Below are 27443 nucleotides of genomic sequence, written 5' to 3'. Positions count from 1 at the left end.
ACTCTAAAAACAGAGGTACGATATGAGTACTTTTTTGTACTCAAAGGTACACTCTTCATAATTGTACCCTCAAAGGTCTAATATTGGTCTTTACAGGGTCAGATTTGTTCCCTCTGAAGTACAAAGTCATTTCTAACAGCAATAAGTACAAATTTGTACCATTTAACCAGCCAAAGAGTACATTCAGTATTCTGTATCACTGCACTAATAAACAATACATATTTTAATTGCACATTTTTTATTTGAAAGCCAGACCATTTTCGATCATCAAGTTTTTGAGCCATATTTAGTTGATGATAATGTTTATAATCTTTATAATCTTTACTGGCACAAAAACCATGGGTACAAAAAAGGACTTTCACTGAAAGTGAAGGTACAGCCCCAGCGACAAGCTTTGTACTCTGTAAGTACAAAGTAAGCTCTGTACTTACTTTCCTTAGTGTGTAGAGACTGGTATCAAGAGATACACAAAGCTTGATAATGTTTATCAAGGGTTAATTTGGCTCCTCTGCTTCCTTCATGTAAAATGTACAAAGTATTTCTTACGAATATCTTTTTTTAAAGTCTAATAAATAACTGCTGAATTTCACCACTTTTACTCTTCTTGTATGATAAAAGGGCAGGGCTGATGTTAGCAGAAACCTGACCAATCACAAAGCTAACATAGATCTGCCCTCTCTTTGAGCCTGAGCAACTGAAATCAGCTGGTAAGCTGTAGAAAAGAGTGCATTTTGCTGAGTAGTATTTGTGCTGTATGTTTTCTTTTTAAAATGTGCTGAATGGTTTAATACTGTTTTTTTGGTGGTAGGGGGTTGCTAACTAAGTTAAGTAAAGCTAAACTAAGTAAACAAAATGTAACAAGAATAGACTTTCTTTTAAAGTCAAATGAGCGCTGAATGTAAATCTACACAGATTTCTCTCCTGAAAACTGTTAATTTGGGTGAATAGAGCTTTTCTGTTTATTTACAGTAAGCTTAGATTTCCAAATTTGTCCAGCACTAAGGCTGGAGCATTAGCATTAGCGACTTACCGCTAGCGCTTAGAGGATAATGCCTCCCGACAGCGCTACACTGAGTTCGTCCCATGTAGCTTGTTTTAACATGATAAACACGCAGGCTACAGTCTGATATACTCACCTCTGAATGGCGAAAGAGCTAGCGTGGTTAGCGGGTAATGCTAATGCTGCTCCAGAAGGCTAGCTGGGGTTAGCAGCAGGCTACATGCTAATGATACTCACCTCTGAACGGGGAAATAGCGGATAATGCTAATGTACTTCTGCAGAGGTGCTTTACTGCTCATTACAACCTGACTGGTAAAATTTATACATAAAGTGCACTGGATTATAAGGCACACCGACAATATTTGGTAAAATTAAAGGATTTTAATGCACCTTATAGTGCAAAAAATATGGTATTAGCAAATATATAAAATATATATATATATATAAGAACGTGTTCTCAAAGGCTTTACATTTTTGATCACTTTGTGATGGGCTCTTTTGTAAGGTTCTACAAAAAAATACAATACTACAGTAAATATGGCTGGTGCTTTGTATGTAAAGTAGGGAAAAGGTCGACCCAGCACATACCTATCAGAGGGGTCACAGGGCTCTTTGGTGCAGGGATTAGTAAGGCCCTGTATGACACGAGCGCGGGACAGAAAGGTTGGTGTCCAGAAGGCCAAAGCCCCTGTGACAAAAGCCATGGCAGTCACTCCTAAAGAAGACCAGACGAAGCTCCGGCTGCAGGAGAGCAGACAAAATATATACACATTAACTTAATATTATCAGTAAATGGTATGCAGAGTAACAGTTCTTATTAAAATGGAAAATTTGCTATTTATTTGGAGATGAACTGATTGATTTTGACTTCCTATTAAAGCAAATGCCTTTGACCCAAATATAGTTAATAAGTAATGGAAGCTGATACATATTACATAAGTTTCAGGCATCTTGAAAACTGCATTACTGCAGACTGTAATTCCAATAGACAATAGAGTCAAATAGGATTTATACTATATAGACAAAAGTATTGTGACACCTCCTCATTGTAGTCATTGTTTCTGCTGAAATTAGGGCTATTTAATAGAGTTTATCCTGTTTACTTTGGATTATCTGTCTCTACTGTCCAGTGAGGAAGGCCCTTTACCAGGTTTTGGAGCATTTCTGTGAAGATTTGATTGCCCATTGGTGGAGTCAGAATGTGGATGATCACCACCCCATCTTATCATCATCCCTAACTCATCCCAAAAGGATTGGATGGAGCGCCACCATTCCAGAGAACACAGTTTCACTGCTCTATAGCTTATTGATGTCAAAGTGATGTATTGACAGTACTTTTCTTCTGGGACTAGAGAAGACTCTGGTTGTCTATATAAAGTAGCTGCACTGCAAAAAAAATAAAAATATTAGCAAGTGAAATTAGTCTAGTTTCAAATAAATAAATCTTATTTTATTGCTCTGATAAGAATTTTTTGTCTTACTTAGCATTGTAAATGTACGACTGTTTTAGAAATAATTATCTTATTCAATCTTACTTAGAATTTTCACCTTATTTTAAGTATATTGAATTCAAAATAAACACAAAAAGTCACTAGTCAAGTTATTCTGAATCTTGTGTAGAAATTTAAGGTAGAAAATAAAATATTTTGCCTGATTTGAGTCTTACTTCACTCATTTTGAGGCATTGTCATTGCTTATTTTAAAAATACTTTATAGGAAAATTTTGCTTACCCCACTGGCAGTTTTTTTGCTTAATTTAAGCATTATGTCTCAATTTAAATAGATTTTTTGCAGTATGAGGTAAACTTTTTTTCAAAGTAACTATGCCATCACTGACTTTGGTACACATTTAAATTTTACCCACTTCCTGAGGAGGTACTTGATGTCTTCCAAGTAAGTTGTGCGCTCCATGCAGGTCGCTCCCTGGGTTTCAGATGCTCCTCGAGGTGGGTTGGGGATCAGAAATATCAGTAGCACCAGGCCCAGTCCTCCCAGGATGGGGTTAAGCTGCAGACCAACCCAGTTTTGTTAGTAATTATATCTAATTATGTCCAAAAGACCTGTCACCATAACTTTTTTTTAATAGACAATATATTGGCTGAGAAATGGTTGAAATAAACAATATTATTGACATTTTAAGGCCATTTATGCCAATAAAGTAATGCAAATTCATCTTTTTGAATATAATTAATAATAGTTTGTGAGAGATGTATCATTGTTCATTACACTTTGAATCAAAATGCTCAATTAAAAAGCCAAAATGGACATAAAATACAATAATTGGGTCCCATTCACACCTGGCACTGTCATGTCTGATAATCAGATCACAAATGAGCATTGCTAACAAAGTACAGGTGTAAACATGTATCCAGTGTACCCAAACACTGGCACCAACAGCATAAAACTGCTAAATAAAAAACTGTAACAGTATAAACATTAACGAATGGCATGTATTCATCAGTTGATGCACTGATGCATTCCCTTTTGCTAACACACTGTCAGTCATAAGACATAAAAGCAGATCTTATCACACATCATGTGACCTCCAGTTTCACTATGATGAATGGTTGACAGTAAAACTGTCTCTGTGGTTCATTGTCAACACAAAAAAAAAATGTTTTGGCTCTCACACCCAACATCCAGCTTATGTGATAGTATTTCACTGCAAGATCTGAAAGTTCAGTATTACATACAGAGAGGTGTAAAAGTATTGGCTCCCTTACAGATTTCTTTTGTTTTTTTTTTATATTTTTGTTATACTTATATTTTTTAGATTATAAAACACACTTTAATTTCATACAAATATAACCTGAGTAAATATAAAAAGCACTTTTTAAAATGTTGACATTTCCAGCGCCTGTTCCAGTAGCTCCGTCTCCTTTGTCTAGAATTTCCCCTCGGGAATCAATAATCTATCTATCTATCTATCTATCTATCTATCTATCTATCTATCTATCTATCTATCTATCTATCTATCTATCTATCTATCTATCTATCTATCTATCTATCTATCTATCTATCTATCTATCTATCTATCTATCTATCTATCTATCTATCTATCTATCTATCTATCTATCTATCTATCTATCTATCTATCAATCATGGAAAAAAACTATCCAAACCAATTTAGCCCTTTGTGAAAGTGTGAAGTGTTTTAGTTAGTTATTAGGTTTAAGGGACAAACACTTATTTACAAAGGACTAGATTTGGATACACAGAGCTGGTTTGGATAATTTTTTAATTTTTATTTTTTTTTAATTAAATTAAATTATCTGTTTATATTTACCCTTTTTATTAACTTATCTTTGTCTGATATTAAAGTATGTTTGATAATTGGGAAAAAAAACAGTGTTACAAAAAAGCAAAAAGAAAAAAAAATATGTAGGGCACAACTACTTTTCATGCCACTAAACTGTATACACATTTATTGATAAAAAGCGTAATGAACCCTGGATCGCTAAAAAAAATTGGCATGCAGCTATGTCTCAGGCAGGATAACCGTATATAAACGATTAGGGACTGGGTCATGCTACCCTATGAAAAAGCTCTCAGGGGCTACTTCTTGGTAGTGTAGCTCTTGGAGAGAGACTATTGATTGCTCTCTACATGTCCCCAGTTAACTCATTTTTAGAGTGGGCACATCATTTGACTTAGAGAAGCAAGATGGGCATTTTGACAAACTGTCCGCCATATAGGAAATCCATCAGTGAGCTACTGTTGCCTTTGTTCACAGTGGTTTACAGTGGTTTAATGAGCAAGAACTGTTACAGACTTTAACTGTATCATCTTTAGTGATGAATACAGGTTCTGTTTGGGATCTGACAACTGACAAATGGACTTCAGTATGGATGCCTCATGGTGAAAGCTTCAAATATCATTTTATATTGGCTATTTATTTATTAGCAGAGTTTGTTCTATGTATATATTGTTCCTGTGGGTCATACAGACCCCTGATCCATGTACATGGCTATCTTTAAGAAACTCCTGAAGACAGAGCTCTTCAAAGAGCCCTTACTCTCCTAACACCTCTAACACACTAACTACTTCTAACCTCATTTCCTTCTTCCCCTCCTTCATTCTCTATCCCATTATTTCCCTTTGACCTCCTTTAAGCCCTATCTAAAGATGTTTTACCTTTAACTTCTATTACTTTTTTTATACTTGACTATTGTTTGGACAAAAGCGTCTGCCAAATGTAATGTAATGTAATGTACATTCTGTGACAATTCAGACCACCCAAAAAAAGCATGCCTCTGCTAGATTTTCCCTGGGTTCATTTTGATGGTAATCATTTTGTATAGGCTATTTATCAATTTGGCAATTTTTACTACATGTATATGTCTGTGTATTGTTTCTGTGGGTCATGCAGGTCCGTAACTAACTAACTACATTTGGTGGTTCTCCTTAAAATACATGCAGTATATGCACAAACAAGACATTTTAAACATTTTACATTTCTCCTCATTTAGACTTGTGCATACAGTTTGGCACCTCTAAATATAGAACTTTATTAGAGCTTCAAATGAACTTTAAATGGCCTTTATTCATTTCATAGTATGTTTAAAATTCCTGTTCATTTCACAGATTAGACTGACGGAGTCATAGCTGGTCTGAAAGGCATTTAGATGCCAAGAACATCTACAATGCTGTTGGGGATCTAAGGCCAGTACAATGCTTGACTGTTTGACAAGGTCAGCACAATCAAACATTTCATTTGCATAACCATTCAGCTGAGTCCTGACTTCCCAAGGTTTAAAAGAAGGGTCTTACCCTGAGGGCCCAGCGCCAATCCCCTGTCGCACTCGCTATTGTGGCTCCCAGGATGTAGCCAAGACCACTTAAGTTTGGACAGAAGAAGAAAATGAGTGTTATTATGGGGTTTAATGAACAATTGGCAGTAAATAACATGGTGTACACTGCCTGGCCAAAAAAAAGGTCACACACTCTAAAATTGTTGGATTGTCTTTAGCTTTGATTGCAGCACACATTCACTGTGGCATTATTTCAATAATCTTCTGCAATGTCACAAGATTTTATTTCAATCCAGTGTTGCATTAATTTTTCACCAAGATTTTGCAGCATCAACCCCACATCATTTACTTACATACTGGGGTTGGACAATGAAACTGAAACACCTGTCATTTTAGTGTGGGAGGTTTCATGGCTAAATTGGATCAGCCTGGTGGCCAATCTTCATTAATTGCACATTGCACCAGTAAGAGCAGAGTGTGAAGGTTCAGTTAGCAGGGTAAGAGCGCAGTTTTGCTCAAAATATTGCAATGCACACAACATTATGGGTGACATACCAGAGTTCAAAAGAGGACAAATTGTTGGTGCACATCTTGCTGGCGCATCTGTGACCAAGACAGCAAGTCTTTGTGATGTATCAAGAGCCACGGTATCCAGGGTAATGTCAGCATACCACCAAGAAGGACCAACCACATCCAACAGGATTAACTGTGGACACTGTAAGAGGAAGCTGTCTGAAAGGGATGTTCGGGTGCTAACCCGGATTGTATAAAAAAAAAAAACATAAAACCACGGCTGATCAAATCACGGCAGAATTCAATGTGCACCTCAACTCTCAGAACTGTCCGTCGATACAATAAATTGTTGTGGTCTAAAACCAGATGTTTTGGTTTCATTGTCCAACCCCTGTAAATCCAGGTGGAGACTTATTTTTTGGCCAGGCAGTGTATTTGTAAATTTGTATAAAATCCAGCTAAACCCTTACCTTCCTACAGGGATGAAGATATAGAAGAAGGAGATCATGAGCGTTCTCTTGGTGCCGGTGAACATGTCTCCAATAATAGTAGGAGCAATGGTGACATAACTGGCCTCACCAGTGCCGACCAACGCTCGCAGCACGATCAGCAACCAGAAGTACTAGAATAACATGTGACAGACTGCTGTTAGTTACGAAACAGAGTGTCCACTGCTCCCATCACACCCAACACACTAAAATTTACTTTTAAAAGTTTCGCAACTTTCTCCATTTGCTTTTTTTAAGTCAATTTAATTTCAGATAAATTTAAGTAACTTTAACTCAGTTTCAAGACTTAAATGTTCCATAGAGTAAATAAGTGAACTGAACTTCAGTCAATCCTTTCTTTTAGTAAACTTTACTTAATTTATTTTAGCTGAATCAATCTTTTTTTTTTGGTAACCTTTACTATATTTCTGCATACAATATTACCTAATTACAATTACTTCATTTATACAATATTACTCAAATAATTTATGATTGTGACGCCTACCACAGACTCTGTAGTTCCTTTTTCTGACTCTGCCGTTCCCGTCTATGGACAATCCCCGGTCCGGAACTACACCTCCCAGCATGCACCTGACAACACCACGTGTTCGGACTCAGCCAATCGCGGCTCATTCGTGCGGTCTACGTCACCGGAATTCTAGATTGTGTTCAGGTGTTGGTAATTTACTTCAGATATAAATACTTGTCTGTTTGTCTCGTTTTTCGCGAGGTATTTTCCCTGTTTCACCAGCGATATACTGAGCGTTATTTTCCTGTCTGTATTACCCGTGTATGACCCTTGTTTGTTCTTTTCGACTACGTTTTTTGCCTTATCCTTTTGTTCTGTTTGTATTGTGATTTTCTGGTTTATTGAACTCTGCTTCTGGTTAATGGTTTCGTTTTCGGTTTGTGATTCGGCTCTGATGTTTTGGTTGGTTGTTTTTCTGGCTTTGACCCACGCCTGTTATCTGACTACGCTATCAGCTTACGTGCTTTATAATAAAGCCTCGTTTTGTTTTTACCGCAAGCGTCTGACTCCCGTCTGTGGCGTTACAATGATAAATAATGTATTATAATTCCTGAAATTTAAATATTTCTAGTTGAAACACACATATTACACTGTCTCAACACATGGATGGCATGCAACACATTCTTTTCAGCATATATAAATATGCTGGAGACTCCCAGAGCTTCCAGGAGAGGTTAGGACATGAGTAATGTGATATTACAGGCCCAGGAAGTTATGGATGTTCAGTATATTGAAAGCAGCTGAAAACCTCAAATTATTGTATGTAATTAGCAGGAGTCAGGGAGCTGTAATCCATATGCTGGAGACTCCCGGAGCTTTTGGGAAAGGTGGGAAAATGGGAGAAAAAAAAAATTATCTATTTTTTTAAAGGCCAACCTTGAGGTTACTGACTAATTAAACACTCTGACTAACAGTGAAACTCCCTATTTAAAAATGATTTCTACACTGCAGAGGGTGTGAGTTACGCAAAAGGCAACAGTTACAAAATCTTGCTCAAATACTAGAAGTCTGTCAAGAATAGAATTGCAGTACCGATTCTGTGACGAAAGAACTGCTCAGCGTTGTGACAATCCACACAACCATGCCTGCCACCATGATGACCTTCCTGTTGTAGCGGTCCCCAAGATAGCCGAAGACTGGCGCCAACAGCATGAAACTGCAGATGAAAACTGTAAAAGAGTGAGTTTCGTTTTGTGGCATCATGCATTCATCAGAGGGCATTCCTGCCATCACACAGTCAACTTTTCATTACACAGTGTCAGACTGGCATCAGATCTTATCATAAATCATGTGATGTGATGGCTGTTTGACTGTAAAACTGGCTCTGTGGTTGATTATCGACCCTTCAACCAAAGGTTGAGCAGCAAACCAATCACACTCAATGTGTAGATGAAATGATAGTATTTGGCTGCATCATGTGAAAGTTACATATTTCATATATGGACATATTTTACTTATTAGGATGCCTGCTCATTCATTTCATTCATTGTTTCTAATTAAATTTATGATATTTAAAAAAGGGGTTTATTCTGCTGTCCAGGGAAGATGTTCTACTAGATTTTGGAAGATAACTGTATGGATTTCATTACATTCATGACCCCCAACTCAACAGTTAATCCTAAAAGTTCTGAATGGAGCACCATCATTTCAAAGAACACAATTCCACTGCTCCATAGCTCAATGCTTTGCTGAGGACTTTATCTGCTCTAGAGAGTTTATCTGTTCTTAAGAGTCCAATTCTATTGGCAATATGTCTCCACAGGGTCTAGATAAGCTGTGTGTGTGCATATGCACATCTGTGTTAACAGATTGGTTATAGATAGATAGATAGATAGATAGATAGATAGATAGATAGATAGATAGATAGATAGATAGATAGATAGATAGATAGATAGATAGATAGATAGATAGATAGATAGATAGATAGATAGATAGATAGATAGATAGATAGATAGATACTTTATTGATCCCGAAGGAAATTTAGCAATGTGTGCAACTTAAAGTAACCTAAAGTATAAAATTACTTTATTAAAAGGGGTGTCCTGGGGGCTCCAAGTGGTCTAGCAGGCTAAGCAGTGCCATCATGATCAGGTGATCGCCAGTTCGAATCCTGTTCATGTAGCTTGCTATCAGCTACTGGAGCCCTGAGAGAGCACAGTTGGCCTTGCTCTCTCTCTCTCTCTCTCTCTGGGTTAGTAGATGGCCCTCTCCCCACATCGCTTTAAAGGGTGGGTGATGTGGGTGAAGGTGTCTGTGAGCTGATGTATCGGAACAGAGTCGCTGCGCTTTCCTCCGAGTGTGCTGTGATGCTACTCGGCGGCAGCATCAGCAGCTGTTTGAAAAGAAGCGGTGGCTGACTATACATGTATCAGATGAGGCATGTTCTAGTCTTCCCCTCCGGGTTTTGGGGCATCACTAGTGATAGGGGGAGTCCTAATGAGTGGGTTGGGTAATTGACTGTGTAAACTGGCGAGAAAATGGTGAAAAAATAGAAATAAAAATAAAAAAAAGGTTGTCCACAAACATTTGGACATATAATATATGTACAGGCATATATATGAAAATGGGCAAAAAAAGAAGAAAGTGTCCGATTGCAATACTATCTGATATGTGCAACTCTTATATTTGTTATATTTTTTATGCTAAAGATACAGGAGTAGTGCGTAATACATGTGTAACTAATGTGTAATGCAACACTCCAGAGATCTCAGCATGTGATTGTAGAGGTTCCTAATGGTGTCCTGCAATAATCCATCCTATGCAGCTCGAATATTCATGCAGTTGGGTGGATAGTTGATTGAGCATCCAATGGGATTCCATACATTTTCAATCTGGGCGATGCGAGAGGCCAAGGCATAGATAGTTTCTGTGTTTTTAAGGCAAGCTCTTGAGACAGCAGCAGTGTGTGGAATAGTGCATTATCCTGACGGAATAGTGAACTAGAAAAGTGTGTATTTAGAAAAAGTAGGGCCACTGGTGGCAGGACCTTATTAAAGCAATGTTGGGCTGTTGAAGTGCCTGTAATGATGGCCAAAGGTGATCAGGCATAGTACAAAATTGCACCACACACTATTACACCAGTCCTCTTGACACATAGATTTGTTGGTCATCTCCACCAAGACAAAAGCAATATTCATCGCTGTAGATGACCCAATGCCATTCCCAGTCTGGCATGACTACCCACCAAGTTTCATACCTGTTGGTCATTCCTTCTAGGTGCAACAGTATCTTAACATTTTGTGCACTATATGCATGCATTACCCTAATCTGACCATTTTTTTTCAGTAAAAAGTAATCTAACGTGTTTCTATTTTGGGATCTAAAATAAATAAGCCATTCTCAAATATTTGTTGAGACATCCTGGGAAGTGAGTGGGTTAAAATGAGACAGGCATTAACCTAGCACCACTGTGAACAGCGTACCTTGCAATAGTCAACAGGAAGTGGTGTCATGATAGATGTGATGATAACAATGCTAGCTTCCTTTTTTGTGTGTAGCGCGTAGTGAACAAACTACCCACAGAGCTCTACAGCAGGATTAGCCCTGAACTAATCGGTGTACTAGGCGGTGCTGGAGGGGTAGTGCCAGCTATCTTAGCTTCTTTTATTTTCTTTTGTGAGACTTTTTGAATGAACTCTCACCCAGATAGCTGGTGGTGCACTGGCAACTGCAAAAAGTGCACTGGCTTTCTACTTTCTATTCATTGTTTTCTGACCAGCCCACTAGTTAGACAACATGCTACTCTTTCACATGTCAGATTTCTTAATTAAGCTGCTTTTATCCTTTAGTATTTCTCTACTTTTGTTGCTCAAAATGTCCCTCTGCTCTTGATCAGGTGTGTTTTAGAGTTTAATGGTTTAGCTGGTCTACAAGCATAATTAACCTTGATCAAGCTAGACAACCAGTGTGACTAGCAAATGTAATCAAATGCAACATACACTATGCTGGTCTGCTGGTCTATATATATAAAATATACCAATAAAAAACAGATTGGACCCTTTGGGACTACAGTGTATCACAAAAGTGAGTGCACACCTCACATTTCTGCAGATATCTAAGTATATCTTTTCTTTGGACAACACTGACAAAATGATACTTTGACACAATAAAAAAGTAGTCTGTGTGCAGCTTATATAACAGTGTTAATTTATTCTTCCCTCAGAATAACTCCTTAATATACAGCCATTAATGTCATTTAAAACCAACGGCAACAAAAGTGAGTACACCCCTAATATACTACACCCCTAAATGTCCAAATTGAGCATTGTTTGTCATTTTCCCTCCAAAATGTCATGTGACTTATTAGTGTTACTAGGTCTCAGGTGTGCACAGGGAGCAGGTGTGTTCAATTTTGTAGTACAGCTCTCACACTGAAAGTTCCAACATGGCACCTCATCGCAAAGAACTCGCATTTGTTGCCGATGGTTTAGACAATAATGGCTGCATATTGAATTATTTTGAGGGAAGAATAAATTTACACTGTTATATAAGCTGCAAACAGACAACCTTTCCGAAATCCGCTGAAATGGGAGGGGTGTACTCACACTTTATTTATCAGCAATAATCAGCAATAATCAGTAATAATTAGTAAGGCTGATTTAGTGTACTTTTAATAGCCATGAAACAAAATAGCCCAGTCAAAATGAGTTAGGACAAGTTTTAGGGTGTCTCTTGTTCCGGTACACAGAAAACAATTCCATATTCCCAATGATGCTCTGAAATTTCTGCAGCAAAGTGATGTTGAGTTTAGCAGATACTGTTTAATTGGTGTTGATGTGCTTGGAGTGCATTGAGGGTACCTGTCTGTAGTAGGCCGGACGTGCTGTCACTAATGTTAAAGTATTTCTGGATGCTAAGCAGAACTCCTGTAGAACAGAAAGAACAAATCATGTGATGTGATGAGATGCACTGTAAGCCCGGATAGGTTGAATTTACTTTAACAAAAAAAGTGAAAACTGGTTGCCTTAAAAGCAGTGATGTCAGTAACGCGTTACTTAGTAACGCGTTACTCTAATCTGACCCTTTTTTCAGTAACGAGTAATCTAACGCGTTACTATTTCCAATCCAGTAATTAGATTTAAGTTACTTATTTAAGTCACTGTGCGTTACTCTCTCTCTCTCTCTCTCTCTCTCTCTCTCTCTCTCTCTCCACCTCATCTCCTCCACACACACACACACACACACACACCGCTCCCTTACCCATTCCCCCTCCGCTCTTCCCCAATCACACGCGTCTCGCTTTCTCCCCTGTCTCTCTCTCTCGCGCTCGGCGTGTCTTTAGTTTCCGCCCGTTTTCGTTTTTCGCCAGTTCTCGGGTTTCGCCAGTATCTCTTTATAAAGGCGTTTTTTTTGCGGCCGCGTCCCAATTCACTAGCCAGGGCAGCGGTCTGCCACAAATTTCCGGTGCTTTAAATGAACACTGTCAGAATTAAATCTTTCTCAGTAGTTGGGTCCGGTATGGGTCCGTATTGGACAACGTCTGGGTCCGGACCCGGACCGCAGTCTGCAAATATGTGATCCCTGGTCTAGACCATATACACGGTTCTGTTTTATAAAACCACTCCTTGCTGCCATGCAGAGAACAACAGGTTCAATGTTCAGTTTTACAGTGTTAAATATGTCAGGTCAAAAAAGACTTTCTTTATTTTATATATTTTTTATAAAAACAAGTATTTATGTTTAATAAAATCAAGAAAGACCATATATATATATATATATATATATATTTTTTTTTATATGTTAAGTTATTTTTTTTATTTTTATTAAAAATATATATATTTTTTAGGAAATAGTTCAACTTAATAGAGATAAATTGTTGCTGTTAAAAATGCATTTTACAATAAAGGGAGTATTGGCAAAACTGGTTGTAGTGTTTATGTTAAGGCGGCGGGAGGTGGTGTCTGCAGCTGCTGAAAGTAACTAATAAAGTAACTTGTAAAGTAACTTAGTTACTTTTAAAATCAAGTAATCCATAAAGTAACTAAGTTACTTTTTAAAGGAGTAATCAGTAATCAGTAATCGGATTACTTTTTCAAAGTAACTATACCATCACTGCTTAAAAGAAAGTTTAAAAAAATTAAGTTAGCATAACTTAAAACATCAAGTTATTACCTTGCTATAACAAAGGAGGAGTTGATGTAACTTTTTTATATTTTGTTATACTATAAGACCAGATATGTTGGGTTTACTTAACTTTTTTAAGGAAAACGGTTTGCTCAATTTTTTGCAGTAATGGGAAATGAAAACTTAGTTAGCATAAAAGTTAGCATAAATTAAAACATCAAGTTATTACACCTAAAAGAAAAGTAGGTTTATTTATGTTGCAAATCAATAAACATGTTCTTTTGAATTCCAGTTTACTTAAATATTTCTTTTATAAATATTCACACTGTAAGCCTGGAAAAGGTTAATTTAGAGGACAGACAGTTAATAGTATCATAGTATATTATCTACGTTTACCAAAGTTTACCGAAGGTAAGTTTACCAAAGGTAGCCATGGGGGGAATGACTACACACTGATGGTAAGGGTCAGAAACTGTAGGACACACTCAAAATGCAAATAATTTGTGTAGACTAAACTCAGTTATCATAAGTTGACCCAACTCAAAGCTCTCCGTTTGAATGTATACATGCCCACGAATTTTCACCTAACTTATAATAGTTGAGTAATGTTTAGAAACATCCAATTTTACATAAAACAGACTTCATTTGTTTGAGTTCAAACCAATTGTGGATTTATAATGTGCTTGCAGGAACTTACTGTCTTGTCTTCCTTTGCCTACCAGTACCAGTGTTTGCTCCACTCACCTGCGATTGTATAGCGGTCCATGTAGTTGAGCAGATTTACATAGCAGAGAACAGCTATGGCCACGTAGGCTCGTTTGGAGGAGATGATGTTGATTTCTGCAGCCGATGAGACGCTGTCATCGGATTGGCTGGCTATGGAGCCGTAGCGGTGGCTCCCGCTCATGCACGTGCTCAAATGCAGCTTCTCTCTGGGCTGGGTTGACCCGGTCGAGGTTTCCTTGTCCATGGCTGCTGGTGGTGGTGGTGAGCTTGAGAGAAGAAAACAAGACATGTAGAATGTTTCAGCTATAAAGTGAGAGATGTGGTAACAGCACAGTATCTTCCCAGCTAACAATTGTTGGTTCCCAGAAAGCTCAGGGAATGTTAGCTTTTGGTTCCTAAAACTTTCTGGCAACGGCTCATTTCTGGTCCCCTAGGTAAGTTTTCTTTACAGAAATGAAACGTTTGTTTGCATTATAGTTCTAGTAATATTCCCCTTACATTCTCACAACCCTACAATTATTTAAACTTTTAAGGGAAGCCTGTAGAGGCCCTTAAAAATAATTGAAATATTTAGTATATGTTCCAGTAACCTTTAGGGGACCTCTAAAAGTAAAAAAAAAAAAAGTTATATTTTACGGAATATGATTTTGTGGTCAGGGAGATTTAAACACAACATCAAGCCAAATTTACACTTATGTGTCGAACCTACACAGTATCCTGTACATATCCAGCGAAAGTGAGATACACGTGTTTATCAGCGGCTCTGTGTCACTTTGCAGTTTAAACCACAGCCTAAAGCAACTCTTCCAATGGGAATTCCCCCTTCACCCAGAACACAGAATAGAGGTAAAGTGTAGCACATGCTGCATTCTTTCTTGGTGACAACGAGCATTTTGAATGGACCCACTGTTAATATCTCTTGATGAGTAGTAGCTACTTTTGTATTAGATCAGATCATCCTAAAATAAGCTAATCTTATTTACCTGGGTGCTTCAGAGACACATACAGACACCCAAACCAAACCACTCGTCTCCAGCCATGGAAACGACAGTAACCAAAGCAGGGGTTTGTTTATTCAGAACAGCAAAGCAGAGTGAGGAACTGGATACCTGGGAGAATTTGATCTGATCTCAACTCCATTATCAATACAATAACTATAGAAAGACATCACATGAGTCTTATTCATGCTTCAGGTGAACCAAGAACATCACTAGCATTATGTACCAGTCGTCCACATATTTCACATCATATAATATTGTAAAAGCAAATTCAATCTGTCTGCAAATCTCATTATGTAACAACAGAAGAATTTGTGAAAACAATGGATAGTCAAACGGGGACACCTAACAGTATAAGCCAAAGGTTTGTCATCTGACTAATAAAGCCATAAAAATAAGATTGTTAAGGTTCTTAAAGGTAAATACAATCAATGTTTAACAGAGGAAAAATGGTACAAAACTGTTACCCATCCATAGGAATTCCCCCTTTACCCAGGACACAGAATGAAGGTAAAGTGTAGCACCATGCTGTATTTTCTGTTGGTGACAGCTAACAGACAAGGATTTAGCCATTTCTTGGACTACACAGCATTTTGAATGGATATTTTACTCTAAATTAAGCAAAAAGAGAGGAAAAATGTGCTGCCACTATTATCAGGAAATCGGTGGTTCGAATCTCCGTCATGTAGCTTGCCATCAAAAGCACAGAATTTATTTAGATTAAACTGCATAAAAAGTAATCTACCACATGCTCTGTGCAATTACATATTCTCACCAGAGAGGTCTCTAAATCCCCAAAATCCTCAAAACTTACAGACTGTCGCTTTAAGAGACATATTTTAGCATTCTAGTTTTCTTAGCAGCTTTTTTGTACTGAACAAAGAAAATGATCATTACAATTCTAATACGACTAATAATAAGTGTATTAATAACAGCAATATTAGTGATCATAACAATACCAATAAAATATAAATATAAAAACTAAAACTAAAAACTAAAAAACTAAATAAAAACTAAAAAACTAAAAAGAGCTGACAGTGATTAAAAGAATAAGTTTGAAGAATAAGGTTATGGTGTGTTTTTATTCAGAAATATTCATTCTTATTTATTTGCGGGGTGTTTTTTTTCTACAATTATTAGCAAATAATTTTCCCTTAATTGGAGCTTGAAAGTCATGGTTTTAAGAAAACAATTTTGTAATAGCATTTAGAATGTTGCAATACATTTAAGGAGAAGATAAGGTGGACTTCCCCTTTATATAGCACTGTTTCTGCTGTGCTTCTGAGAACTATCAGCCACATGTTGAAACTTTCAATCACCTATTACCTATTGCTTTAAATTTGAGCTGTGAAGTGTGTGGGTGGAATTTGGTTTAAAGGGGTTTTCAAGCCTGAGATGATGATCTCTATTTATCATAATTTTCTCTTTTATTTTCACTTGATGTTTATCTGTTTCTACTGAATTCTTTATATTGCCAGCTGGTGTGTGCTGTCAAAACACATTGACAGATCAGTTTCCTGTCTCTTGTCAGCATTCATGTTTTTCCTCTCCTTTGTTTGTGCCCTAGCCATGTGCACATGGTTCTCCCTTCCGTGTCTTCAGTGCTCCCATCTGTGTTAATTTGTAGCTCCACCCCCTGTCTGTTCATGCATCTTGTTTTGACTTTAGTTTTGGTTTAATGTTTGTTAACTTGTAAATAAATTACCTGCGTTTAGGTCCACCTTGCATCCTCCCTGCTGCAATCCCTGACACACATCTGAACTAGAAAAACATTTGATCAGGTTTTAGCAATTTTTCTACACTACAGCATTTCACAAACCAATCTAAGTGTGTTTACTTGCACCACTAAATAACGCTACATTTTCAGTGAAGATAATTTGGTAGCGTTGCCGTTTACATAGGCTACCACTGGACTTCCTGGAATTATGGATTTACTGGTGTCAGTTTCAAAGAATTTGACAACCCTTGTAAAAGAAAAGTGCATTTAAGTATATATTTTTAAAGAATACTTAACCTTGCAGGCATGTAACAGTATTAGATGGTATCTTAACGTACATTTTTTGTCCTCTGAAATTAACATCTGTTGATGTTGTTGAGAACATGGAAAAATACATATTTTCAACTATAAAGTAAATATGTACTTAAAAACATATTAAATGTACTATTTTAAAACAACGTATGGCTTAAATATATTTTTAGCATATATATCATTATATATATATATATATATGAAGCATTATCAGTGGGGAGAATAAAGGGTTTGTTCACCAGCTGGTGGGTGTTATCAACACATCTGAACTAGGAAAACCTTTGACTTTTGGACCAAGTGCCCAAATAAAAACAGATTATCTCAGTGTCTTTACTGAGTTCTTTACAGTGCCAGGTGCTGGTTCTATTAAAACACATCAGAAGACTGGAAACCTGGAAAATTCCTAGACCAGGTGTCTGACAAAAAGAGCAAGCAAACTCTTTTTTTTTTGACACAGCATTTCACAACACACAAATCTGAATATGTTTGTTTACGTCATTGAATTACAAAATACATAATTTGTTTGTGGATTTCCCCTTTACATAACACTGTTTCTGATATAATCTGGATTTACTGAATGAATTCTTCACATTGCCAGCTGCTGGGTACTATCAAAACACACTGGAGCTCAGAAATGTTTTGGACCCATAGTCTCGATGAAAAGGAATAAGTGAACATGTTTAATTTTCTCTATGATACAGAATTTTACAATTAACCCAAACACGTTTACATCACTGATTTACACTAAATTTTCATCAAGAAGAATTACGAGACCACTTCAGTTTCTGAATCAGTTTCTCTGATTTTCTATTTATAGGTAAATGTTTGAGTAAAATTAACATTGTTGTTTATTTCTATAAACTCATTTAGAAGAAAATTCTAATTTTGTTATTTTCTTTTGCAGAAAATAACAAAAAAGATGCAGAGCTTTCAGACCTCAAATAATGCAAAGAAAACAAGTTCATATTTATAAATTTTTAAGAGTCCAGAAATCAATATTTGGTGGAATAACCCTGGTTTTTAATCACAGTTTTCATGCAGTTTGACATGTTTTCCTCCACCAGTCTTGCACACTGCTTTTGGATAACTTTAGGCCACTCCTGGTGCAAAAATTCAAGCAGTTCAGTTTGGTTTGAGTGCTTGTGATCATCCACCTTCCTCTTGATTTTATTTCAGAGGTTTTAAATTTGGTAAACTCAAAGAAACTCATCATTTTTAAGTGGTCTCTTATTTTTTTCCAGAGCTGTATTATATCTTCTTACTGAGTTTTATAAATTGCCAGCTGATGGGTGTTATAAAAACACATCTAAGACAGAAAATTATTTGATTTCCGGACCAATGGTCTCATTTTTGGCCGGGTGTGCCAGAAAAATAACACATTTTCATTTTACTATTTTCATTTCACAATTAATCAGCCTAAATAAATAAATTTTATTCACTGATTTACGCTTCGGTTTCAGAGAAGAGTATTTAGTACCCTTTCCCCTTCGTGGTGGGTGACACGAAAACACATCTGAGTCAGGAAAATTTTTGGACCAAGGGTCTCATTTTTGACCATTTTCCCAGAAGAGTAACAGATTCTCATTTCACTATTTTTATTTCACAATAAACCAGCCTAAATAGGTTTGTTTTCATCACTGAATTATGCTATAATTTCAGAAAAGAGAATTTGGTTCCCTTTCCCCTTCATGTTCCACAATTTCTGCTGTATTATCTCAGTATTTTTCTGAAGTTTTCAAATTGTCTGCTGGTGGGTGACACAAAATTTCTCAACCAAGAGGCTCTTTTTTTTTTTACTAATACACCATTTCACAACAAATCCCATTGTAATATGTTTGATCAGTGTTTCCCTTTTTGTAGTACTGTTTGTGGTGTATTATCTACTTTTACTGAGTGAATTATTCACAGTGTGAGCTTAGTGCTGCTATCAAAAAACACCTGATTGAGTCAGAAAACCTTTGACTTCTGAATGTGTGAAGTGTAAAATTTTAATGAATATAATTTGGTGGACTTCTCCTTAATGTACCACTGTTCCTGATCTCAGTTCTTCATGTTGTCATGTAGTGGCTGCTATTAAATATATATAAACTAAAAAAAAACTCTGACTTTTGGATGAAATGTTAACTCTGTCATTTGTTCTGTGTTGCACAGTTTCCTTATAAACCAGCATATATTTGTTTGCTTCATGGAATTATGTTAGTTATTCACACTCAGCTCGGAGATGCTATAAAAATCTTTAATTTTTCGACCAAATGTTGCTGGGATTTTAATTTTCTGATTGACTGTTTCACAATAAATCAATCTAATTGTGTTAGAATGCATCATTAAATGACTTTAAATATAAGTGAAGAGTGCTAAAAAACTTAAGTAAGGGTGCTATAAAACTTAAGTAAGATAAAAAACATTTGATTTTTGGACAAAGTATCCAAAAAATAAGCAAAATCTGCATTATTTCAAATATACTATTCCACAACATATTTCCTTGCAATGTGTTTGCTTACGTAACAGAATTCTGCTAAACAAATCATTGAATTAAATTTGATGGCATGTTCCATTACATACCACTGTTTCTGCTGTATTATCTCTGTCTTTTGCTGTGTTCTTTATATTGCCAATTAGTGGGGCTATAAAAATACATATACCCTAGGAAAACCTCTGACTTTTGGATGAAGTGCTAACTCTGCCATTTGTCCTATGTTGCACCATTTCATAATAAACCTGCATATATGTGTTTGCTTTATTGAATTATGCTGGTTTTACCAAGTTATTCACTTTGCCAGCTCGGAAATGCTGTTGAAACACGTCTGAGCTAGAAAAATATTTATTTCTTGACCAAATGTGGCTGTTTTTTTCCCCCATAGACTGTTTCACAATATGTTATAGTTAAATATAATGCTTTGCAATCTTTACATTACTCAACATTTTAGAGAAGAGATTTTGGTGGAGCTTCCTTTTATGTATCACTATTTCTGGCATACTATTTAGTTTTACTGGATGAATTTTTCACATTGTCAACTTTTGGGTGCTATCAAAACCTATTTGTCCAGAGATTTTTGGACAAAGTTTCCAGAAAATATCCAAAAATCTGTATTATTATAAATGTGTCATTCCACAACAAATTCCTATGCAATATTTTTGCTGAATTATGCAAAGAATATTTTGAATTTTGGATAAAATTGTAAAATTAACTTTTCATTAATTGAATAGATGTTGGTGGACTTTGATACTACTTTAATTACAATGTTTCATACAAAGTTGGAAAACCACTCACGTCTGGGCCAGGTGTGCAGAAACAAAAAGAGTAAGCAAGTTCTGTAATTTCACAATTAATTTTATAAGTTTGGTTTTACCGACTGAATTATTTACATTGCCAATATATGGCTGCTATGGAAACACATCTATTAAACTAGGGAAACATTTCATTTTTTGTCCAAGCATCTCTAACAATGAATTCTATTTCACCGAACCAGTCTGAATATGTTTGTTTGTGTCAATGAATTACTTAAAAAAATATTTTAAAATAATTTGATGGAATGCCACTTTACCTCTCAGCTCATAACTTGTGGTTAGGAGAATGTTATTTGAATGATACAATTAACATTCTTAGAACATTTAATCTGTCAAATGTCCTGAATGCTCTTAGAACATTTTTATTTAACTTTTTTTTTTTTTTATCTGATGACATAGCTTTGGGATTGTCACTTCTAATGTTTCCATGATTTAGCTGAAAAAGTCATGTGAGAAAAGTTCTAATAAGATTGTAATGCAAACCATTATTATGCTTTATAGAACATTTTCAAAACTTTGCTAAATGTTCTTATAACATTCTATGTGCACTCGACTGCCACTGTTTCTCGTGTTTTATCTAGGTTTGTAGGCTTATGCTAAAATGTCTTTTTTTTAGGATATTTTGGTGGACTTCCCCTTTAAATACCACAGTTTCTGGTGCACTTCTAAAAATGATCTGCCTCTGTTGGTTAGACCTGATTAACATGCACCAACCTCATTCTAATATTACATCTCAAATGATCTTGCATCTAGAAACTAGTATTTCCTGCTTTATGCACAGTGTAACTCAACACTGGCGTAATAGAAACACTCTCACATTCTCATAAAACAGTCACAATAGTGCCTTTTAAAACCCAAAAACAGGTCAAGGCTACTGTGTGTTATTGACACGGCTGCTTGCACTGATCGAACCATTGAGATTCTGTGTGAATGTGGAGACACTCCTGGCCCTGAGTGCCAATGAGAAGTGGCAACAATGCCATGCTTGTGGAAGCTGTGTGTTTTTTTTTCCTCTACAACTCTACACAATGCCTTGCGACTGTTTTTGTCCGGCTCAGCATAGAAAACAAGAACTCTTTGAGACATGGAGATGGTCATGAGTGAAATGCAGAGATAATTTCAGCTTTAGATCACATTTCCTATCAGTACATTCCATTTAAACATGACCAAAATAAGACCAAAGTGGGCACTGAATGCCTACACAAAAATCAGGCTAGTAAAGCATCATATACTGTATGCACAGGTACCTTCAGCTTCTGGTTGTAAGGTGACCTATATTGGATGCTGGATGCAGTCCTGGTTCCTTCCACACTTCAGTCCATGTTCTGTTCCCACGGCCTCCTCATTGGGATCTCCTCTGCTGCTCTGGTGGCTTGGAGCTGTGGCTGTGATTGGTGCGCACACACCGGCGAACTGAGTGAAATACGCCTGCAATGGCAATAAACTACCAGGTTATGAAGTGAGAGCTGAGCCCTGCCCCCTTGCTCGCTCTCTCTCTCTCTCTCTCTCTCTCTCTTTCTCTCTCACCCCAGGCTCAGTCACACGCTTGCAAACAGTTCTTCCTTGTGACGCAATATGCGCACCAAGCCAAGTGCAGAACCCCCCCCCTCCCCCCGCTCGAACTCTCAGCTGTAGGCCACCCAGGCCTTTCACACAGCTTTCATGCCGCTTTCACCAAGAACCGAGGCTTATCCGCATCACACAGCTCAAAACAAAGAGCGTGGGCAGGAAGAACAACGTCTAGCTGATGCAGTGGCATGCTTAAAGTTGCACACAGCTCATACATAGTCTTGAATTGTGAAGCATTCATATTCAGTAGAGAATATGCTTTGTTCTGAAAAAAAGGTCTCAATTTGTGGGATGTTTAAAAGGGCCTTAATTGTGGGGGTTTGACCAACACAACACAACACAACACAGCACAGGAAATTTCTTTTTAAAATACCAAGCATCACAGCTTTCACATTTTAAGTTTTAGATTTTTTTGTCATTTTTTTGCATATATTATGTTTCGGGTGACAATTATTGAGAATAATTGGACTTGTGGTGTAGTGAAGCATTATAACATGAACTTTTGTTAAATAGGCTTCCTCTATTCACCCCCCAGCATTCTAAAAATTCAGTGCTTTTAACTGATGCTCCCAACAGGCTTAGAGACAGTGTGGCTATGCAAAGAAATGCTATTTTTGCACCATTCTCAAAGAAGCTCCACACTCTGTCTATTTATTTTTTTAATTTTGTCCCGCTTTTCTCTCCAAAATCTTCCCCGATTCCTCGTGATGCCTCAAAAACAGGAGGGTGAAGACTAGCACACGCCTCCTCCGACACATAGGAAGTCAGTCATCGCCTCTTTTGAACTGCTGCTGATGTAGCATTACCGAGTAGCATCACAGCGCCCTCAGAGGAAAGCACAGCGACTTGCGACTCGGTTCTGATACATCAGCTCACAGACGTTTTGTGCTTTGGAGTGATATAGGGAGAGAGCGGCATCTACCTACCCAGAGAGAGCAAGTCCAATTGTGCTCTCTCGGGGCTCCGTCAGCTGATGGTAAGCTGCATGACTGGGATTTAAACCAGCAATCTCCTGATTATTGTGGCAGCGCCTTAGTCTGCTGGACCACTCTGACATTATAAATGAATGTGGAATCATTATTTGACAAAGACAGGCCAACTCCCCTTTCTATTTATGTGTTGAAACTGCTAATTATTTTTCTAAAGCATTTACAACCTAATTAATAACCATTTCCACAAAAATGTTTTTAAAAATGTAATGCATATAATAAAATTGTAATACTCTTGTTATAGACATCACAAATGGATCATTTCACATTAGCTTGCTGAATGTTTTTGTTTACATCTCAGAAGTTAAAGTATGCAGAAAACAATATACAATATGTTATATGTCCAAATTTTTGTGGACACCCCTTTTCATGAGGCTATAAGAGCAAGTTACCATCGTTTGTACAGTAAATTGTGATAAAGTGTTGGTAATGTGCTAAGAAATACAATGGAAAATTACACGCTAACCTGTCCTGAATAATAATTAAATAATAAAAAGTCATACTAATTGACTAATCTTCTTCTCATTTATAATTTTTTTAACTCTTTTCAGTGTAAGTGTAACAATTTAAGAAGTTAAAGAAATACAAACGTGGGTTAAAAAGGAAAGGAACTCTGGCAAGGTGTTAAATGTTGAACTATCAACACTATTATATAAGTGTTGATTTAACTCCAAAGAGTGTGGAGCTATATAAACCCTCAAAAAGAGTAAAAATCAACTCTGTGGGAGTTAATTTAACACTTGCCTTTTTGCTGTGTACCTGTGATGTTACATCTATTAAAGCTTTGTGGTTCAAAGTGGAAATGGACACTTCCTCACATCCTCTGAAAAGGCCAGTATTGTGTAAGTGCCTCGTTTTGTTATAAACCTATAGGTATAAAGAAGTCGCTGTTGTGAAATATGGCTACAAAGCAGTCTATAAAGCCTCTGATATTCTTCTGTTCCTCTATAAACGAAGTGTTTTGCTAGTCAGCCAAAAAAGAGCAAGCTATCACACTTTATCAGTTATAGTTACCACCTTCTTTTCTCATAGCACTTCAGAGTGTGAGAATTTACAGTGTTTATGCAACAGTTGATGTTGAAACAGACAGTTAATTGTATACATGTTTAAGTGTGAGCCGAGCTGCTATTCTGCAGTAACTGCAGTTACAAAAGATACAGACACCTTAAATGCACTATTCATATCTTGAAATACTGTATACACACTGGCATGCCAAATGTTATGGGATAGCAGGTTGATCATGTTGATCATGAAGTGTATAAGTTGTGAGGTGTTATCTTGTGAGTGGGGTTAAACACTGGCCAGCATGCTCTGCCAACGTCGATGAGAATTATGGGAGTTGGAGTGAGGGTTGACACTGGGCACTAGATGGATGGCACATTTTGTTTCTGACGTTGTGTGGCTATTTAATAATCATTAATCCACAGACAGTGTAACAAGGGTACATCACAGTAGCTATTCAAAATCACATTGTACAGCAGCACAGTAGGGGATAATGATTGTGACCGGTAGTGTCTGGCTAGAATTGTCTGTGCACACAGAGCAGTGACTGGCAAAAACACACTGACATTCAGTGAAAGAGACCCTACACACACATATTCCACAGGTCAATGCAGCACTTTCTAGCCAAAAGTCACGAGACACAATACTAATCACTGAATTTAAGTTGTATTACAATGAAAACATTGCTCTTCAAAGCACTTACTCTCCTACACTGCAAAAATCCATTGGCAAAAACTAGACAAAATATATGCAAATTAAGACAAATATATCTATATTAAGCAAAAACATCTGCCACCTAAATCAAGCAAAAAAGTCACTGTTTTTGGAAACAAGAATCAGAATAACTTGATTATTTTGAGTTTAAATTACTTAAATAAGGTACAAGTTCTAAGTAAGAATGATTAAGATAATTATCACTAAAATAAGCAAAATAACACCTACAATGCTTAGTAAGACAAAAAACCTGATCAGAGAAGAAAATAAGTTTTATTGCCTTAAATTTAGAAAAGTTCACTTGCTAAGATTTAGTTTTTTGCAGTGTAACACCTCTAACAAACTAATTACTAACCTCATTTCCTTCTTTCCCTCCTTCACTCCTCTATCCCATTTTTTCACTTCGACCTCCTTTGGGCCCAATCTAAAGATGTTTTACCTTTAACTTCTATTACTTCTGTACTTCACTATTGTAAGTCGCTTTGGACAAAAGCGTCTGCCAAATGCTTATTTTGGAGATACATATTTCATTGGACAGCGACAATATGCACTATATGTCCAAAGGTTTGTAAACATCTCTTCTAATTAATGCATTCAGCTACTTTAATTTGGGCCAATTGCTGACACAGATGTACAACATCCTGGCCTCATTAACACTATGCTCTTGTTGCTGGATGCAATAAAATGCTCACAGCAACGCACCAAAATATAGTTTAAAAAAGCCTTCCTGCTAAATAGAAACATACTCCCCAATAAAAGCTCAATAATACCACTGATTTTCTGAAAAAAAAAAAAAAAAACAATTAATGAACAGGTGTCCCAATACTTTTGTCTATATAGAGTACCGTTGCACAGTTAATCAGCTCAGGGCTGCACTTCACTGTCTTGTCCTGAACATGTATTGTTCTGTGTTGTGTGTATTGTCATTACTGTTGTGTACTGGATGTTTTGTTGTTGATACTGAACTGCACTGTCTTGTCTGTTCAGATTAAAACCCTGCACTGCCACCAGTGTTTAATAAAAGGACTGAATTAAAAAGCCTCCACCTAGTGGCAAAGCAGAGTAAATTCCTCCATCATAATAACAGAATTGAAAATTCTGCATCACTGCAGTGACAGAAGGAGACTTAGTTCAGAATTTTAGGTATATTTAACATTTTATTTTTAATATATTTACATATATATGAATAGCTATACCAGGTTTTTATTGGTGAAAATATAAGCTTTGTTTTTTATAGTTATAGTTATTTCAGTCACAATTTTCTTACCTAATGTCCATATTGCCCTTTAATACATTCTAATACTGATAATAGTATTAGTTTATCTGACATAATAAAGAATATTAACAGGGATTCTTCCTCCACTGATGCACTAACAACCTTGTAGCATCTTGTACATCTTAGCAATAACTTTATTACTGTACTTCACCTGTCAGACCTCTAATTCTTCTCTTCACTGCTGAAACTGAGACTGAGACTCCAATATTAAGCTAAAGGTGTTGTCATGTGGGTCAGCCAAACCTCTTCGTATACCAGTTTTCTATAGTTTCCAAGAATTTTCTGAAGGTGTATGAAACAGTTCTCACCACTCTCTGGCTTTATCTGTAATTTCTCTAAAGACAAACTTACTTTTAATGCTTTTGATAGTCATATGGTTAGCTGTGTTTCTGTGTTTTTAGTTTACTAAATGTAGTTTACTACATTTTAATTTTAGTGTCTTCATGAGGTAGAAACACCTGAAATAGTTTTCTCAGCGTCTTGAAGGAGTTCCTGGAGGTACTGAACAATAGTTGCTGCTTTTCCTTTATGCTGTGAAGCTCCAGCTCATCCCTAATCACCACAAATCACCATCTCAGTTTGCTTCTCCATTACAGATAACATTTAAGCTTATATGAACTCTAACTGCTTCCATTGCTGGTGTTGCTATACACCTATATATAATAGACCTATATGGATGTATAATCACTTTTTAACATTTATTTTTTAATATTTATTTAACATTTATATATTGTCTTCCAGTGATAGGATGGCCCCCCTTTATATCTGAACCTTGGTCCTCTAAGGGAGATTTTCTCTGCCTCCTTTGCTCACTAGGGGTTCTGTATTGTACACTGCATACCCAAAAAAGGACACACGCTCTAATATACTGCCTTTAGCACTGATTGCAGCATGTTTTCGCTGTGGTATTGTTTCAATAACCTTCTGCAATGTCAAAAGATTTATTTCAATTCAGTGTTGCATTCATTTTTCAACAAGATCTTGCAGCATTGATGATGGTAGAGTCTGACCGCTGCTCAAAGCCTTCTCCAGCACATCCCAAAGATTCTCCATGGGGTTAAGATCTGGACTAAGAACATGATGATCTCATGCTACCCTAAACCACTCTCACAATTCCAGCCCCATGAATCCTGGCATTTTCATCTTGGAAAATGTCTGTGTCATCAGGGAAGAAAAAATCCATTGATGGAATAATCTGGTCTATATTCAGTTTATTCAAGTAGTCAGCTGACCCCATTCTTTCAGTATGCACTGTTGCTGATCCTAGACCTGACCAACTGCAGCATCAAACCCACATCATTTGCTTAGTTAAATCCAGGTGGTGACTGTTTTTTTTTTTTTTTTTGGTCAGGCAGTGTATGATCAATGTTTTGTCTGATTCTCTGATTCTTTATTTGCGCTATAGCTACAAATAATTTTGATTTAATTTGATTTAGTTCAGGGGATCGTTTCATATGTGTCCACTAATCGTTTTTCATGTATTAATCTACATTAGATAAAGAATAAAT

The 27443-nt window shown here is 36.7% G+C and overlaps 1 protein-coding gene across 1 annotated transcript in view; it reads right to left on the bottom strand.

Annotated features, from left to right (window-relative positions):
* spns3 (spinster homolog 3 (Drosophila)) overlaps positions 1-21818 on the bottom strand; it is a 30116-nt gene extending 8298 nt beyond the window's left edge. Inside the window, exons 1-8 of the mRNA XM_049469142.1 lie at positions 21633-21818; positions 14089-14336; positions 12081-12146; positions 8314-8450; positions 6735-6886; positions 5771-5837; positions 2865-3007; positions 1589-1741 (exon numbers count right to left, since the gene is read on the bottom strand). Coding sequence (XP_049325099.1) covers positions 1589-1741; positions 2865-3007; positions 5771-5837; positions 6735-6886; positions 8314-8450; positions 12081-12146; positions 14089-14314 — 944 coding nt within the window. The 5' untranslated portion in view covers positions 14315-14336; positions 21633-21818. The remainder of the gene's footprint in view (positions 1-1588; positions 1742-2864; positions 3008-5770; positions 5838-6734; positions 6887-8313; positions 8451-12080; positions 12147-14088; positions 14337-21632) is intronic.
* Positions 21819-27443: the final 5625 nt, after the last annotated feature.

Source organism: Astyanax mexicanus, chromosome 1 (assembly GCF_023375975.1).
Source record: "Astyanax mexicanus isolate ESR-SI-001 chromosome 1, AstMex3_surface, whole genome shotgun sequence".
NCBI classification, from domain to species: Eukaryota; Metazoa; Chordata; class Actinopteri; order Characiformes; family Acestrorhamphidae; genus Astyanax; species Astyanax mexicanus.
Note: the sequence above shows the minus strand (reverse complement) of the source record. Positions and strands in the feature narration are given on the sequence as shown.